At 38.5% G+C, this 14,728-nt stretch overlaps 1 protein-coding gene across 2 annotated transcripts; it reads left to right on the top strand.

Moving 5' to 3' along the window:
* Window positions 1-2,228: 2,228 nt before the first annotated feature.
* On the top strand, window positions 2,229-12,333 carry g6pc3 (glucose-6-phosphatase catalytic subunit 3). 2 transcript variants are annotated; one of them, XM_053512179.1, is made up of 6 exons: window positions 2,229-2,725; window positions 5,587-5,693; window positions 6,399-6,489; window positions 6,608-6,726; window positions 9,520-9,661; window positions 9,920-12,333. In XM_053512179.1, the coding sequence occupies exons 1-6, from the start codon at window positions 2,508-2,510 to the stop codon at window positions 10,260-10,262; spliced, it is 1,020 nt and encodes a 339-aa protein (XP_053368154.1). In that variant the 5' UTR covers window positions 2,229-2,507; the 3' UTR covers window positions 10,263-12,333. The 2 variants fall into 2 exon arrangements, with proteins under 2 accessions (XP_053368154.1, XP_053368153.1); XM_053512178.1 differs by having other exon boundaries at window positions 6,605-6,726.
* Window positions 12,334-14,728: the final 2,395 nt, after the last annotated feature.

Genomic DNA, 14,728 nt, shown 5'->3' with positions numbered 1-14,728 from the left:
ACATATGTCCGGGAGCCGTGTAAAACATATTTTTTCTCTTTTTTTGCCTTTTATTTTTTGCAAGATTTAGTGAGGACACAGTACCCAAGAGTATTATCAAGGACGGTAGCAAGAAGAAAAGGTGACCAATGTCAGTTTTTTTTAATAAGCAGGTGCCAAGAGGATTTTAATAATCAAGGTTAAGTATGGTTTAAGGTCTATTTATTTTATATATTTACCCAGGAATGATTGCTTCACATTGCCATTCATTAATTCATTCATGTATACCGCTTATCCTGTGTACAGGGTCATGGCCTGAAGCCTATCCCAGGAAACCTAAGGCATAAGATGAGGTGCATGTCTTTGGATTGTGGGAGGAAACTGGAGAACCCAGAGAAAACCCACCAAGCATGTGAAGAACATGCAAACTCAACGCATACAGACCGAGGTGGGAATCGAACCCGGACCCTTGGGGTGCGAGGCCACAGGGGCCACTAAGCCACCATGCTAGTATTCACATTATTGTTTTTCTGTTTACCTTTTGATACAGCAGGTGACAGCATGCATGTACTGTAGTTGGTTTGCGATCTGCTATTAAACAAAATAAGAAGAAGAGAACAACCAATTTATACCGGGAACACTGGGTGTAAAAGTAATCTGATGTTCCAGGCCACCACAAACAGTTTTTAATTAAGACTGTCATTCAATTTAAGTCTATAAGTTAATAATGGCGGGTTGTCGTTTCTTCCATTGACCACAAATTACAGACCCTGTAAGAGCCAATCCCCTAACCGTGACCCGTGCACATGCTCATTCATGCGCTCATTTACATATAATGACAATTTAGCATAGCCAGTCCACCTACTAGTATGTTTTTGGTAGGTGGGAGAAAACTAAAGAATTGAAGAAATCTTACAGGTATACAAGGAGAACATGTGAGCCTACAATAGGTAGACAGGATTAAACCAATGCCTTACTAAAATTGGCAAAGACCCAACTGGAGAACGTGAAAATGCAAATGAAGAGAGTAACACATTTACATTTAGGCATTTGGCAGACGCTCTTATCCAGAGCGACTTACATTTTTTAACACGCGTTATAACGTGCAATAAATATGATAATGAAGAACAGGATCTCAGAGAAATCATACAAGAAGCTGGCTTAGAAATAGGAAAAAATACCTGGTAAATTAAACAATCTTTAGTTTTCTATACCGCTTGTCCTGTACAGGCTTGTGGGGGGCAATCTGTGAACGCCACTAAGCCTAATCTGCATGTCTTTGGAGTGTGGGAGAAAACTAAAGTACCCAGTGGAAACCCCACAAACACTGGGGAGAACATGCAAACTCCACACACACAAACCTGAGGCAGGAATCTAATCTTCAAACAAGTGGAAGTCTGATGGAGTGAGATCAGGATTATAGGGAGGAGGCTTCAACACCTCCTTCAACAAGAGGAGTGTTGACAGTGTGGGCAGAAGTATGTGGACATGCATCATCATGCAAGATCACCGCACTTGGACAGCAGTCATCTGTGTTTAGTTCAAAGTTTAGGCTTCAGATCTTCAATACGCATCTCACTGTAACGAGCACTGTTGATTGCTGAACCTTTTTCCTGATAATGTCCCAATACTGGCGCTTGAGAATCCCAGTTAACTGTAAGGTAACTTGATGAATTTTCCAGTTGACTTTTTAACTTTTTTCATGCCTGGCGATTGAGGATGTTCTGTTCCATACTCTGGCGTTTACTCTCAGGCTCGTAGTGATGAATCCATGTCTTGTCACCAGTAATGATTCTCTTCATTTAAAAAGAAACTTTTACCTTCCTTAAAGTATCGGTTACATTTTTTTAAACTTCTGTGAGTCATTTCGACACCAGGTACACCCTCAGACCACTTATTATAAATAAATTTTAATCGAATTTAAATCGCTGCACACTGCTCTTCTTTTGTGCAAATTATAAGTGGGCATCTGTTTTTGCTCGCACCACAGTTACAAGTGAAATGATGGAACATGTTCACACCTGCACAGTGATTGCAAAGCAGTAGAGCTGTGAGGTGCCGATATTAACCGCAACAATGAAAAATAGATATGTTGAAAAAATAATAATACTCAAAGCTGTTTTTTTTTTTCTGAGGGATATCAGTAATCCTGGAGCAAATCTCCTGTACTCTTATAATGAGCTCTATCTACACAGAAGTTCATAATTCCGCGTTTTCGTATTTTATGTCCTATGACGGCATCCGTAACGGAAAGTAAACACTCTGACTGTGTTTAGCATTAGCTTCATTCAGCATTATTCTCCAGGACGTTTCTCAGTAACCGGTGTTGGGGTTACACCGTATTATTAAATCGTAACAATCGTGTTTAAGCGTAATAATCGTATTAAACCGTATTATTCGCTCAAGATTATTTTATTTAACTTCTATAATACGACTCTGAACAGATAATTACCCACAGCTAGCCTGACCTGAACGCGCTAGCTAACAGCTGTCCTGCTCTTCGATGCTAATCATCAGGCTGAAGCATCATGGAGCCTGTGTACACCCAGGGTGTGTGGCTGGCTGAGCTTCTCCAGTCCAACACCAGAGATTATGAGTCTTTCTGGCTGCTCGCTACTCACATAGGAGACCCAAAAGCGGCGTTTCTGCTCGTTTTCCCACCTGTTTTCTACCTGCACAGACGGACGGGCATCGCCGTGCTCTGGGTTGCCGCAGTCTCAGAGTGGCTTAACCTCATCTTTAAATGGTAAAAATGTTGGAGTAAATGTTTAATCAGGAAGGTCCAGGCGATATGATATTATTACGATTCGGTTTGTATTGCGATTTCATAAATACATTGGAACTACCAGCGTTTTGCAAGACGAGCAACAATTTTAAGTAGATAAACGAGTGAGGTCTTGACATGTAGTGGACACGTGTAGCACGCATGCGCTTTGTCTGTCGAGCATCACGTGATCACAACTGAGCAATAGTTCTTCTCTCGTGCGGGATTTATTGTGGGTAATCGCCTGCAATGCTTAGTCACCGTGCACGTGCATCACTCGTGTAGTCAACATTATGCGCATGTGTGCGTTTTGTTTTTTTTAAACATCAGGGCCACGTTTGTTTGAGCACATAAAGTAAAATTTAATGTGTCATTAGAGAGGTTCATGGAATCAAGTTTCCAGAGAGCAGTGATCTTGTTAATGTGTTTGTGTTAAAGTTGTCCTACACAGTAGCGCCCTCCCTCCACCTCTCCCCTCCCCTTACTTCAGCTTCACAAAGACACACTAATGGAAACATTTGTTTACTTTTACTTTACATTTTGTGTTAATAATTTTTATTTGAATATTTTTGTGTTGTGAAACGAATCATCTGAGTTTCCATTATTTCTTATTGGAGGATTCCCTTTGCTATACAATTGCTTTGCTATACAAGTGCTTTGATATACAAGCACACTTCTGGAACTAATTCTCGCAATCCAAGGTTTGACTGTATCCTGTTTTATTTAATGTTGATTTCTTTTTTTAGGTTAGCTAAAATTCTTAACAAACTTAGCAAAGAAATCAATCGAATAGAATATACACCTGCAGTGTAAAGGAAACACCTGTTTTCCTTTTTCAATTTAATCATCATCCTTATTGTCCTCTTCTTCTTCATCTTTGTCTTTCGCCTGTTTTTTTTCAGGGATTCGCCACAGTGAATCATCTGCCTCTACCTAACACTGTCCCTTGCATCCTGTTTTCTCACACTAACTAACTTTATGTCCCTTAACTACATCCATAAATCTCCTCCTTGGTCTTCCTCTAGACCTCCTGTCTTGCAGTTCCAACCTCAGCATCCATCTATTGATATATTTACAATCTCTCCTCTGAACCACCCCAATATGGCTTTTCTGAATTTATCTTCAAAACATTTAAATGGGTTACATCTCTGATGGACTCATTCTTGATCTTATCCATCCTTGTCACTCCCAAACCTCATTTTTTTCATCTCTGCTTCCTCCAGCTCTGCTTCCTGTCTTTTCTTTAGTGCCACTGTCTCTAAGCCTTTCAGTTTAACAATACATTTAAATAATACATTATAAAATAAATAATTTTAATAATACATTTTATTTGTATTTAAATTTTATTTGTATAGATAGGTTAAGTATCTTGCGCCTTGTTTGCGCTAAGTTGTACTTCTTTATTTTGTACTTCTTTCTTTTGTCATCAGCCCTGTTCGGTAATCAGAGAGTAAATCATAGATGAGAAATCGAAAAAGTAAATCGTATAAAGATAAAGTTTTGTCTTAAAACGTTCCAGCTTGTTATTTCAGTGGTGAAAATATTAAGTAATCACAGTAATATTCAGTTTACATTTACATTCAGGCATTTGGCAGACACTCTTATCCAGAGCGACTTACATAAAGTTTACATTATTGGATGCATACTTACACTGGATTAACTAGGTTAATTACTAAGTGCCATTAGTCCGACACAACTTGGAAGAGTTTTTTTTTTGAGGGGGGGCTTAGTCCAAGTACTGGAGAAACAGATGCGTCTTAAGTCGTCGTTTAAAGATAGTCAAAGTCTCTGCTGTACAGACATCTAGAGGAAGTTCATTTCACCACCTAGGTGCCAGAACAGAAAAGAGCCTGGATGAATGCCGCCCTCGATCCCTGAGAGTTTAGTCTTTTTCTATTAGTATCCATTGGTGCAGGTGTTTGTTTACATCTTATTTTAAATTAAATTATTATGTTTCAAGTTTATTGCCATATGCACAGTAAATAAATGAATACAATGAAGTTCTTTTTTTTGATGTCTACAATGAATGCAGCGAAAAAAATAATTAAGTAGTAAAATAATTAATTGAGGAAAAAAATAATCTGGCACATAACTGTTCATAACATCGCTTTTACTTAAATTTTGATTTCACTTTGGGTGCAGGTTAAAATTCAGGCGAATACCAATTCTGTCCAAAGATAAATTCTGTCCAGCGCTCAATTTAAGACACGGCCACCGTTTGACGCATGAGCAGTATAATATTCAGTTTCTACATATTGGAGTAGGGGAGGGTTGTATGTTTGATCTCTGAAATTGTGAAATGAATAAAAATATCAAATAAATCAAAATGTTGTGTTAAATATTGTATGTATTTGCTGTATGTAGTAGTGGACTTTCGTGCTGGCAGGTGATACTGGCCCATTTCGCAAGTATATTTGACATCTGTGGAAAAACACTATCTGTACAGAGGAGCCCAAAAATATATTCAACAATTGTTTTCTGTGCTCTTTTGTAAAACTTAAATTAAATTATTGCAGTAAGGTGTAGTTTTATGTTTCCTCTTAAGATGTCAGTAGTCACACCAACGTTGATGCTATCATGTGATCATCATACGAGAGGCATATATGATCTTTTTATTTATTTATTTATTTTTTTTACATATGTACACATCCTTTGAGCCGCTCTGTAAAGTTGCTCTGTTGTCTGTCCTGTTACAAAACTGTTTCACAAATATAAATGTAACCCTTAATTAAAAAGGAAGGCATCTTTAACTCCAGTCATGTTTTATTTCTTATATCTGACTTATTCATTTCATCTCCACATGGCTAATACAGTCTTCCTGTTCTGTGTTGTCTCTTTTATAGGGTCCTGTTTGGGGAAAGGCCTTACTGGTGGATCGGTCAGTCAGGTTTATTTGTGAAAAACAGCCCTTCGGTTCAGCAGTTTCAGTCCACCTGTGAGACAGGACCAGGTTAGAAAACCCAAAAATGTATATTATCTCACTAAAGTCAGTACACCCCTCACATTTCAGCAATCACTTTATCATATGTTCTCAAGAGACCATACTATAGAAATGAAAAGAAGATATACTTTACAGTTGTTAATGTGCAGCTTGTATGGCAGTACAGATTTACTGTCCTCCAACAATAACTCAACATGCAGACTTTATTGTCTAAATAACCAGCAGTGAAACTGTCAAAACTGTGTAAAGTGTCAATATTGTGTTTGTATCAGCACAGCCTTGATCCTCCTAGGACTAGAATTCACCAGAGCTGAACATGTTGTTGCTGGGATCCTCTTCCACTCCTTTATAATGGAGTCACATGGATGTGGATGAACTTCCACATGAAGACGCTCCACATGTGCTCAATAAGGTTCAGGTCTGGAGACAAACTTGGCCATTGACACACATGAACATGATGAATAGGTCATGTGACTTTGCATGGTTCAGATATGTACAGCTGTTATTACTTAGGGTGTACTTACTTTTGTTGTTTATTTTTAATTTCTATAGTCCTTTGAGTAGATGTACTAAAATGTTTGCTGAAATTAGAGGGGTGTACTCACTTTTGTGAATGGGTGTAGTCACTAGCATAAGTGCTCAGGTGTTTTGTGTCACATCTTTTCAAGCCAAACTGGCGTAAGACATTTTTTTATTTCTTTCTGCATTGTCCAGGTAGCCCCTCAGGCCATGCCATGGTCACTGCTGCAGTGTGGTGGGTGGTGGTGTCCGCCCTGGCCTCCTTTCTCCGCTCTCGCTCTGGCAGGTTAGTCGGAAACATATTGTAGCAACATTGATATTTTGAATCGTGGGATGGTGAGTAATATGTCAGCGATGTACGGAACACAAAGCTTTATTTCTAACATGCACTCTGATGTAAGCAGTCGGATACTGGCTGCCGTGCCTTACGTCTTCTACGTGCTGCTGTTGGGTGCAGTGGGTCTGTCTCGGGTCTTTATTTTGGCTCACTTTCCGCACCAGGTCATCGCCGGCATTCTGACAGGTAGGTTCTCAGCCTCAAATCCTGCCATGTTATATAGTCTTTACAATTCATGGGGGTGGGATTATAAGAAATAATTAAAAGACAGGTAGGTTGATTTGTCCTGAGGTAGTGATGAGTTACTGTCCTGATGTTGGTGAAGTTGATTTATTTTGCTGAAACCCCTGCAATTTATCAATGATAGCACCTTTTTATTCTTTTAGTAAAATGTTGTTGAACGACTAATTAAACAGGTCGACTCAGTGTGGCTTCTGCTTGGTTGGAATGAAAGACGTCAGCTGGGTCGAACCACTGATAAAACTTGGTGTCCTGGTTGCAAGAATCATTTCCTCAAGTCACCCGACTTGTCCACAGAGATGGAGAAGTAGGCCTTTTGTATTTCTTTAGCCAGGAGGGGGATGTGGGTCAAGCTCCCGTCCATCTTCGGCCACGCCTCTTGCTTGAGTATTTGCCTTTTATTAGGCTTTTGCATTGATGTCATCGGCGCCTATGAGCTTAGCCAACAGACATTAGGTGTCATAATGAGGTTCAGGCAGTGGAGAGTCAGCAGCCCTCTGGAGCCATTGAAAGACAAGTCCCATAGTGGTGGTATCCAAGGTCTGGACTCAAGTAGTTTTAATTAAAAAAATGGTGATTATGGATAGAAATCATCATTTCCTAAACATCCCAATCAGATTTTAAACAAACTTAGAAAGCATATTTCATTTTTACCACGCAGCCAATGGTGTAAGTCGTTTGTTTAGAGTGCACCAACAATATATATATAAAAAAACTGTACATTTCTATTTATATTCAACTTTATTTCCATACAAAAATTCCATAAATTCTATATTTTCTATATTGTACAGCTTGTACTGTTTCAAGTTTTTCTTATTTTTTCTATATTCTTCATATATTGTATATTTTGTATTGTACAAATATTTTATTCTTTCTTAGTTAAATGTACTTCTGTTTTCTTTTTCTTATTTATTTCCTAATAATAGTTGTTTATTTTAAGTCACGGGCAGTTGTCTAAGCATTTCACTGCATATCGTAGTGTGTATGACTGTGTACGTGACAAAATTTTTTTTTTTTTGAATTAGAAAAAAAAAAAGTTCATTTAGTCAGTATGGCAAAAGATGAATTATTAAACAAACAAAAAAATCATGTTACGTAACTAAATCAGTTTTTACAGATGGAATAATGAGGCAATAATGAAGGTATAAAATGTGTACTGGTTATAGGCCCTGAAAAAACGTTCCTTTTTGAGTAATCCCAATCCTGAGCACACTGTTGCATTATAAGCAATAACTACACTATTATAAGTCAAGGGCATAAATACGGTACATGGTTGCGTATTAAAATTATTATAGAGGCGATCCACAAAACAGTGTTTCATATGAAAGAAGCCCTTGGTATAAACATTGCAAAGTTTGGCCACTGGTCCCTTTGAAACATGAGAAGGCCCAACATGGTGTTATCCAGGCCCTGGACCAGCTCCTGGGGGCCGAGATGTTGCTGCTAGTCCAGGCTGAGATTGGGATCAGTTTTTGCATCTGGTGCCAGCACGAACACGAGACGCCAAATGACACTGCTTACGTAATTGCTGTCATGGCGCCCTTTATAGCACACCGGCTTCTACTAGAGGGGAAAATTATCCTTCCAAGCCATGCTGCAGTCCTCAGCCCCACCCTGTGGCAGAGTGTTGCCTTGCTGTCCAAAACCTTAGCGGTGCTGAAGTGCTGCTGTCCTTTCAGCACCCTGTCGGTGTATGAACAAAAACCGAGGCTTTGTTTAGGTGTTTGGGTTTGTTGGCTCGCTTTTAAACAGGCGTAGGTCAGTTATAAAAGGCAAGAACTATAAAAGTAGAGGACATTAACAGTACATTACCAATAACTGGAGCAGATATGGAAAGGAACTGCAGCCCAAAGTAGTGCAGCCAAAAAAAAACTCAAGCCACCAAAAAAAAGAAATTGCCATATCACTAATTATATATATATATATATATATATATATATATATATATATATATATATATATATATTTGTTAGCAATTTAATATGCATGCAATTGTTAATTGTTTATTAATAAGCTTAGATTACACACATGGACAAATTTGTTGGTTCCCTTCTATTTAAAAAGACCAACAGTGATCACTGAAATAATTGACAAAAGTAATAATTTAACGGACATCTACTAATGACAATCTGACATTGCCTTTGATTTGCGGTGCATGAAGTAGACAAATTGGCACGGTGGTGTAGTGGTTAGCACTGTCACCTTTCACCTCCAGGGCCGGGGTTCGATTCCCAGCCAGGCTCGATTTCAGTCTCTGTGTGCATGGAGTTTGCATGTTCTCCCTGTGCTTGGTGGGTTTCCTCCAAGTACTCCGGTTTCCTCCCACAGTTCAAAGACATGTAGGTTTGGCTAATTGGTGTTGCCAAATTGCCCATAGAGTGTGAATGGGTGTGTGAGTGTGTTTATGTGTGTGTGCCCTGTGATGGATTGGTACCCTGTCCTGGGATAGGCTCCAGGTCCCCGCGACCCTGAATACAGGATAAAGCGGTATAGACGATGAGTAGGTGAGTGAGAAGCAGACAAATCTCTATGTTTCTGCTGTTGCTATGGAAACAATGGCCTATTAGAGTAATGCTTCAATATAAACCGGTCATTAATTAAGGAAAAAAGGTAAAGTTTAAGAGGGATTTAGCAGCTGCACTATACAATATATTTTCCAGATTTAGCCATATAGTCGGACACAACATGTTTAAAATTATATAAACTGTGTCAATTGTATTGTCAATTCGGCTCTTTCAGGCACGATGCTGGGGGTGATTCTAAACCGCACTGTGCCAGATTGTCGCCCCCTGCTGTTCTTCCTGTGCATCAGCATGGCTCTGCTCTTCGGGGCAGTACTCATGCATGCTGGGCTGAAGATGGTTGGCATCGACCTCGCCTGGTAAGTCCAACAATTTGGAAATAAACATTGCAATCAACTACAAAAAGTGTATTGAAGACTGTCCAAGGAGGAGAGGTTCCCTGATTTATGTTTTGAATCTTTATCTCATCGCTATTATGTTAAATCATAGCTGTCTTGTGTTAGAAAGTTATTTTGAGTGATTTCTGATTTCTATTTAATAAAGTTAACATATGGAGTTTTTGTAAAATCATAGATAGGCCTGTACAGGTTCTACGTCCCTGATCTTACTCTTTTCAGGTCTATAGCCTTGGCCAAGAGATGGTGCTCCAAGTCCAAGTGGGTTCGCATGGACACAAATCCGTTCTCCTCTCTGAGCCGCGATGCCGGGGCGCTTCTCGGGCTGGGGCTTGCCCAGTTCTGGAAGCCAGGTGGATGGGCACTTCCCTGGGTACCGAAGACCCTCTGCATGGCGCTGTCCTCCATGGCGCTGTCCTACGTGAGCCGGGTTCCTCTGCCTACGGCTCCAGCCCTCCTCTATTATTCACTTTTTTTTCTTAAATTTGTCATAGTGCCCCAGGTAGTGATGGTGCTGGTACCTGGCCTGGTGCACCTCCTCACAGCCAAACCCAGGAGGGACTGAGAGGATTAAACAGAATGATGTTTAAGCTGAAAAAATGATGGTCATTCAGTGATGATCTTAAAAGAACATGAAAGGTGACTGATCAACTCCTGTGAGTGCAACTGAACGGTGAAGCATTTACTGTACATACAGTTAGACTAGCTGTATTACATTATTTTTTTGTCTACAGGTCTAAATATTGTCCATATTGAGAAGACTTTAGAAGATTTTATAGTGTCTTCTACAGAAAGGGAATTCAAAAGCATATTTATTTTTGTAATACACCATGTAGCTTTAATTAAACAGTAGTGATGAACGATGGGAATCTCCAGGGACCACCCGGTACAGTATCATCATGATGCCTAGCTGCTGATTTGATTTCTGTTTCAATTCTTTAAGGATCACGATTTTATCAATATCCCAATTTGCTTTGAAATAATGTTCAGATTTTAAACATTCTTAGCAAATAATTCGCTTCTACCACACAGCTAAATTGTGTGAATAATTTAGAGTGCACCACCTTTAGGATTATACTGTAGATGAACTGTGACATTTCACCTCCTTAAATGCAAAGAAATATAAAAAATAAATGACACCTAACTGAATATAATTTTTTCTCAAGCTCTATTAGAAATAAATCCAATAAATGAAGGCTTATAGATGGAATAACGAAGCAATAACAATAAGGTGTTAATATATATATACAGGTTGTATGTCTTGAGAAAATATTACTTCTTGAAAAATTCCAGCTCTGATCATTATTGCTTATCCAGCATTATAAGCAATAACAATGCTATTGTTTTTGACTATGTCAAGGACATAAATACTGTACGTGTTTACATATAAAATGATTGTCGTGAGGATGCCGCCTCTATAGTGTTTTTATTTATTTTTTATTTTTTTGGAGTCTCATATGAAAAAAAGCCCTTGTTACAAACATTGCAGTTTGCAGTTACATTAAAAACCGAGTTCTGCAATTTCTGATCTGGTACGTTGACATGTTAATTCAGCTGCTGGTCATCTGGCTGATTTAGTTGTTGTATACAATATTCCATTATAACATACATACATATTCTCTATTCATGTAACAGTGGGAGATGTAAACCCGAATCCTGATTCTCCTGTTGTTAAGAGAATGAGTCAAAACATACAGTACATCTAATTCAGTACAGTGATTGTAAAAGGACCAAAAATCTTTTTTTTCCCATCCCCAGTGGCCATATATTAGGTTCCATTCACCACAGTTAATACAATGGCACTCCTTTCAAAAATAATGTTCAACCTAAAAAGATAATGATCCAGTCTAAATGCCTCGCATAACTACAGAAAAATGAGGCCTTTTGTGTGTTCCTCATGCAAGGGAAAAATAATGTCATGATCGACCTGATTATATTATTGGCATTTGTGTTGCAGTAATAGGTGGAATAAAGGTGTTGTAGAAAAAGGCTTTAGTCTAGTCTCGATTGAAAACCAGTGATGTGATTTAAAGGTGTCCTCATGCGCACATAAGAATACAAAGGAGTTTTAAAAGGGTCCAAGATCCTTTTACTAATGCCTTAAACATTATTAAAATGAACAAAATGTTTTCTAGAACTTGTAACCAGGACCCTTTTGGTCTTTGTTTTTGTGGCATATCCGTGATAACAATGAGGTGGTTACGTAGGATAGTGTTTTCAATGTGCTGATGAGACTAAAAATATACCGCTTCCCACTGGGTCCATCTGGCGATATGTACTGCTGCTCATTGTTTACCAGATAAAACAGTAATCACAGAGTGAAAACCACACTGATGTGCACTTGTTAATGCTAATGCTCAATTCAGTCAAACTGCTCTTTCAACTGTTTTGTAACCATTCAAGCATACCCCAAGCAAAGCCCACCTGAAGGAGATAATGCTCATATAAATGGACCGCTGCTTGATCCATAACCCAGTTGTAGGCAGCTCATTGCCTCTATGCATGGTTAGAAGAAGCTCTGCTTCAGTCACATTAGCAATCAGAACAATCACATACCTCTGAATTCAGAGTCAGTGGATTTGAGAGGCTACGCCCGGAAATAGATGGCTCCTGTCAGTACAGTAATATGATCACATGACCAGAAAGTTACTCACTTACTTGCTAGGACTATCAGATCTATCCTACTATGGCAGGAATGTGGATTTACCTTTCTTTTACAAAACTGTCCCGAACAGTTTACATTTGTTTTGAACCACTTTGGTGTACCTTTGGCAGTATCCTAACGGTCTCCATCTGTTGGAGGCAAAACCACATCCTCTGAATAACTGCCCCATAGGCAGAGAAAAGTGCTATCTACATAGTTAAAACATCCCCTGTTGGCTTGTGTTACTGTGTGTAAACTTGGTTCTCCAGTCTGATCTCCGGCTATGCAATAGTCATTCAAGGTTTAATTATTGGATTTAATGGTGCTCATATGAAGTATATTTTCAACAACAATTTTTGTCTTTTCCAGATTTCCAACATGGCCTTGCTTTGATAACTTCTTTGACTTTATAATGCCATTTAAATGTTATTTATGTTTTGTATTTAAGTTTTATTTAGGATGCATGCATGAGTAAAGTATAACCTAATAACTTATAAATATAATAATATATAATAAATCTAATCTTCCCAGGAGTGGACATCCCAGCAGATTCATCAGATCAGGCTGTGTATAAAACAGAGAAATACAACCAAACCACTCAACCAAATTGAAATGCTTTGGCGGGCCTTAAGAGAGCTGTGCACAAGTGAATTTCCAAAAAAAAGAATAAGCCTAAATGCCTCCACAATAACGTGAGAGACTGATAAAACTGTCAAAAATCATAATAAAAATCAAAAGAGGGGGTACAAAATTTTAGACATTGTTACTTAAAAAGAAGTTCTGAAAAGAAACAACTCAAATTTAACACATTTTTTTTTAATGATAGACTGCTTACAAATTGTTGCAGGATTATCGTAAACAATCATATTTCCAATGCATCTTATTTAATTTATAAAATGTCATAGACACCAAGATTGTGGCTGCCTCATCTAATCTTTATTATGCTCTTGTGCTCAGTTTGTTCCAGATGTTCTTTATTTTTATTTTTAGAGAAATGAAGTATTAAATTTGACAGGTTAAATAAGTAAGTGTCTACTGGAAATATATAAAAAAAAAAGTTAATTTTTAAAATAATAATTTCCACTGTTGCAGAATCCATCACATCCTTCTGTCTACTAACCTGTCTGCTTCCATGTACAGCATGGTTATAGGCATCACAGCTGTGCTGGTATTAAGAGATTCATTTATTTGTCACATGTACCTTACAGCCCCTGTAGAACAAGCTTTGCTCAAGGGCTCAACAGTGACAACTTGGCGGTGCTGGGGCTCAAACCCCTGACCTTCAGATCAGAACCCTGTAACCATTTGAGCCACCACTGCCCTAGTACGACAGCATGAGCTTAGGTGTAATATCCCTTTTATATAACAGTTTAACAAGCACCATTTATTATCAACAGATTAAAATTTGTTCCTTTTATTTAACAGGGGTGAACACTGGTACTATGTAGGTGAGGCGAATAAACCATGGGGGTTTGGAAACATGGAAATATTTTCACTTATTCCACTTAATACCAAAAAGCATTATATTTAGAAAGCTAGTGCACTATGTAGGGTGTACATTCCACATGCCATGTAGTGCCCTTGATCAGGGGTTAGAGAGAGGGATTTGCGATTCAGCCTTGTTACAGACTCAATGTAATTCCTATTGCCCGATCAGAGATCGGGTGATATTTAACTTACCACTAAAGCCAGCATGTACCTGTTTGTGATGTACTTTAAACACAAAGTGTGTCTTAGTAGTTAATGAGTGATTTCAGACAGTGTTTCAGTTCAGCGTCACAGATCACAAGTTCCGGTATGATAAAAACACATTCTGTTTTATTGTAGTCATAGAACTTTTGTCACAGCGCTCTGAAAGCTCACATTTACAGACAAGAGAACTCAGCGCAGCAAGCAAGTACAGTAATATGAACTTAAATGCAAATTAAAAAAACAAAAAGCCCAGTTCAACTCATAAGAGGTCAGTAGTGTGTTTCCTAATTAACGATTGGAAAAATGAGAGGTTGGAATGAATTATTTGGGCACCAGCTTCATTTGAGATATACAGATATCAGGTACACTTCAGCATATGCACATGAGCTCGTGGGGGGCGGGGTGGCTGAGGATAGAGCATGCATCTGTATTTACAGCGAAATAACATATCTACACTCATAAAACATGTGTTGTCCTTCAGTCCCTTTAATTTGATGAATAATTGTCACTTCTTGAGTTAGTCCTGCATGAGAAGGCTTGAAGGCTTACTGGCATAACGTATGGGCTTACTGAAGATAGCAGCTGTCTAATGTGACCGTAGACAGTTTGAACATTGCACGTTGGCTATATTGTATTCTACTGCTTTTATGAGTTTATGATTTTCGTAAGGAAAACTTTTGGTAAGGGTTTCAGGA

The sequence above is a fragment of the Clarias gariepinus genome, chromosome 14 (assembly GCF_024256425.1).
Source record: "Clarias gariepinus isolate MV-2021 ecotype Netherlands chromosome 14, CGAR_prim_01v2, whole genome shotgun sequence".
In the NCBI taxonomy this organism is placed as follows: domain Eukaryota; kingdom Metazoa; phylum Chordata; class Actinopteri; order Siluriformes; family Clariidae; genus Clarias; species Clarias gariepinus.
Note: the sequence above shows the minus strand (reverse complement) of the source record. Positions and strands in the feature narration are given on the sequence as shown.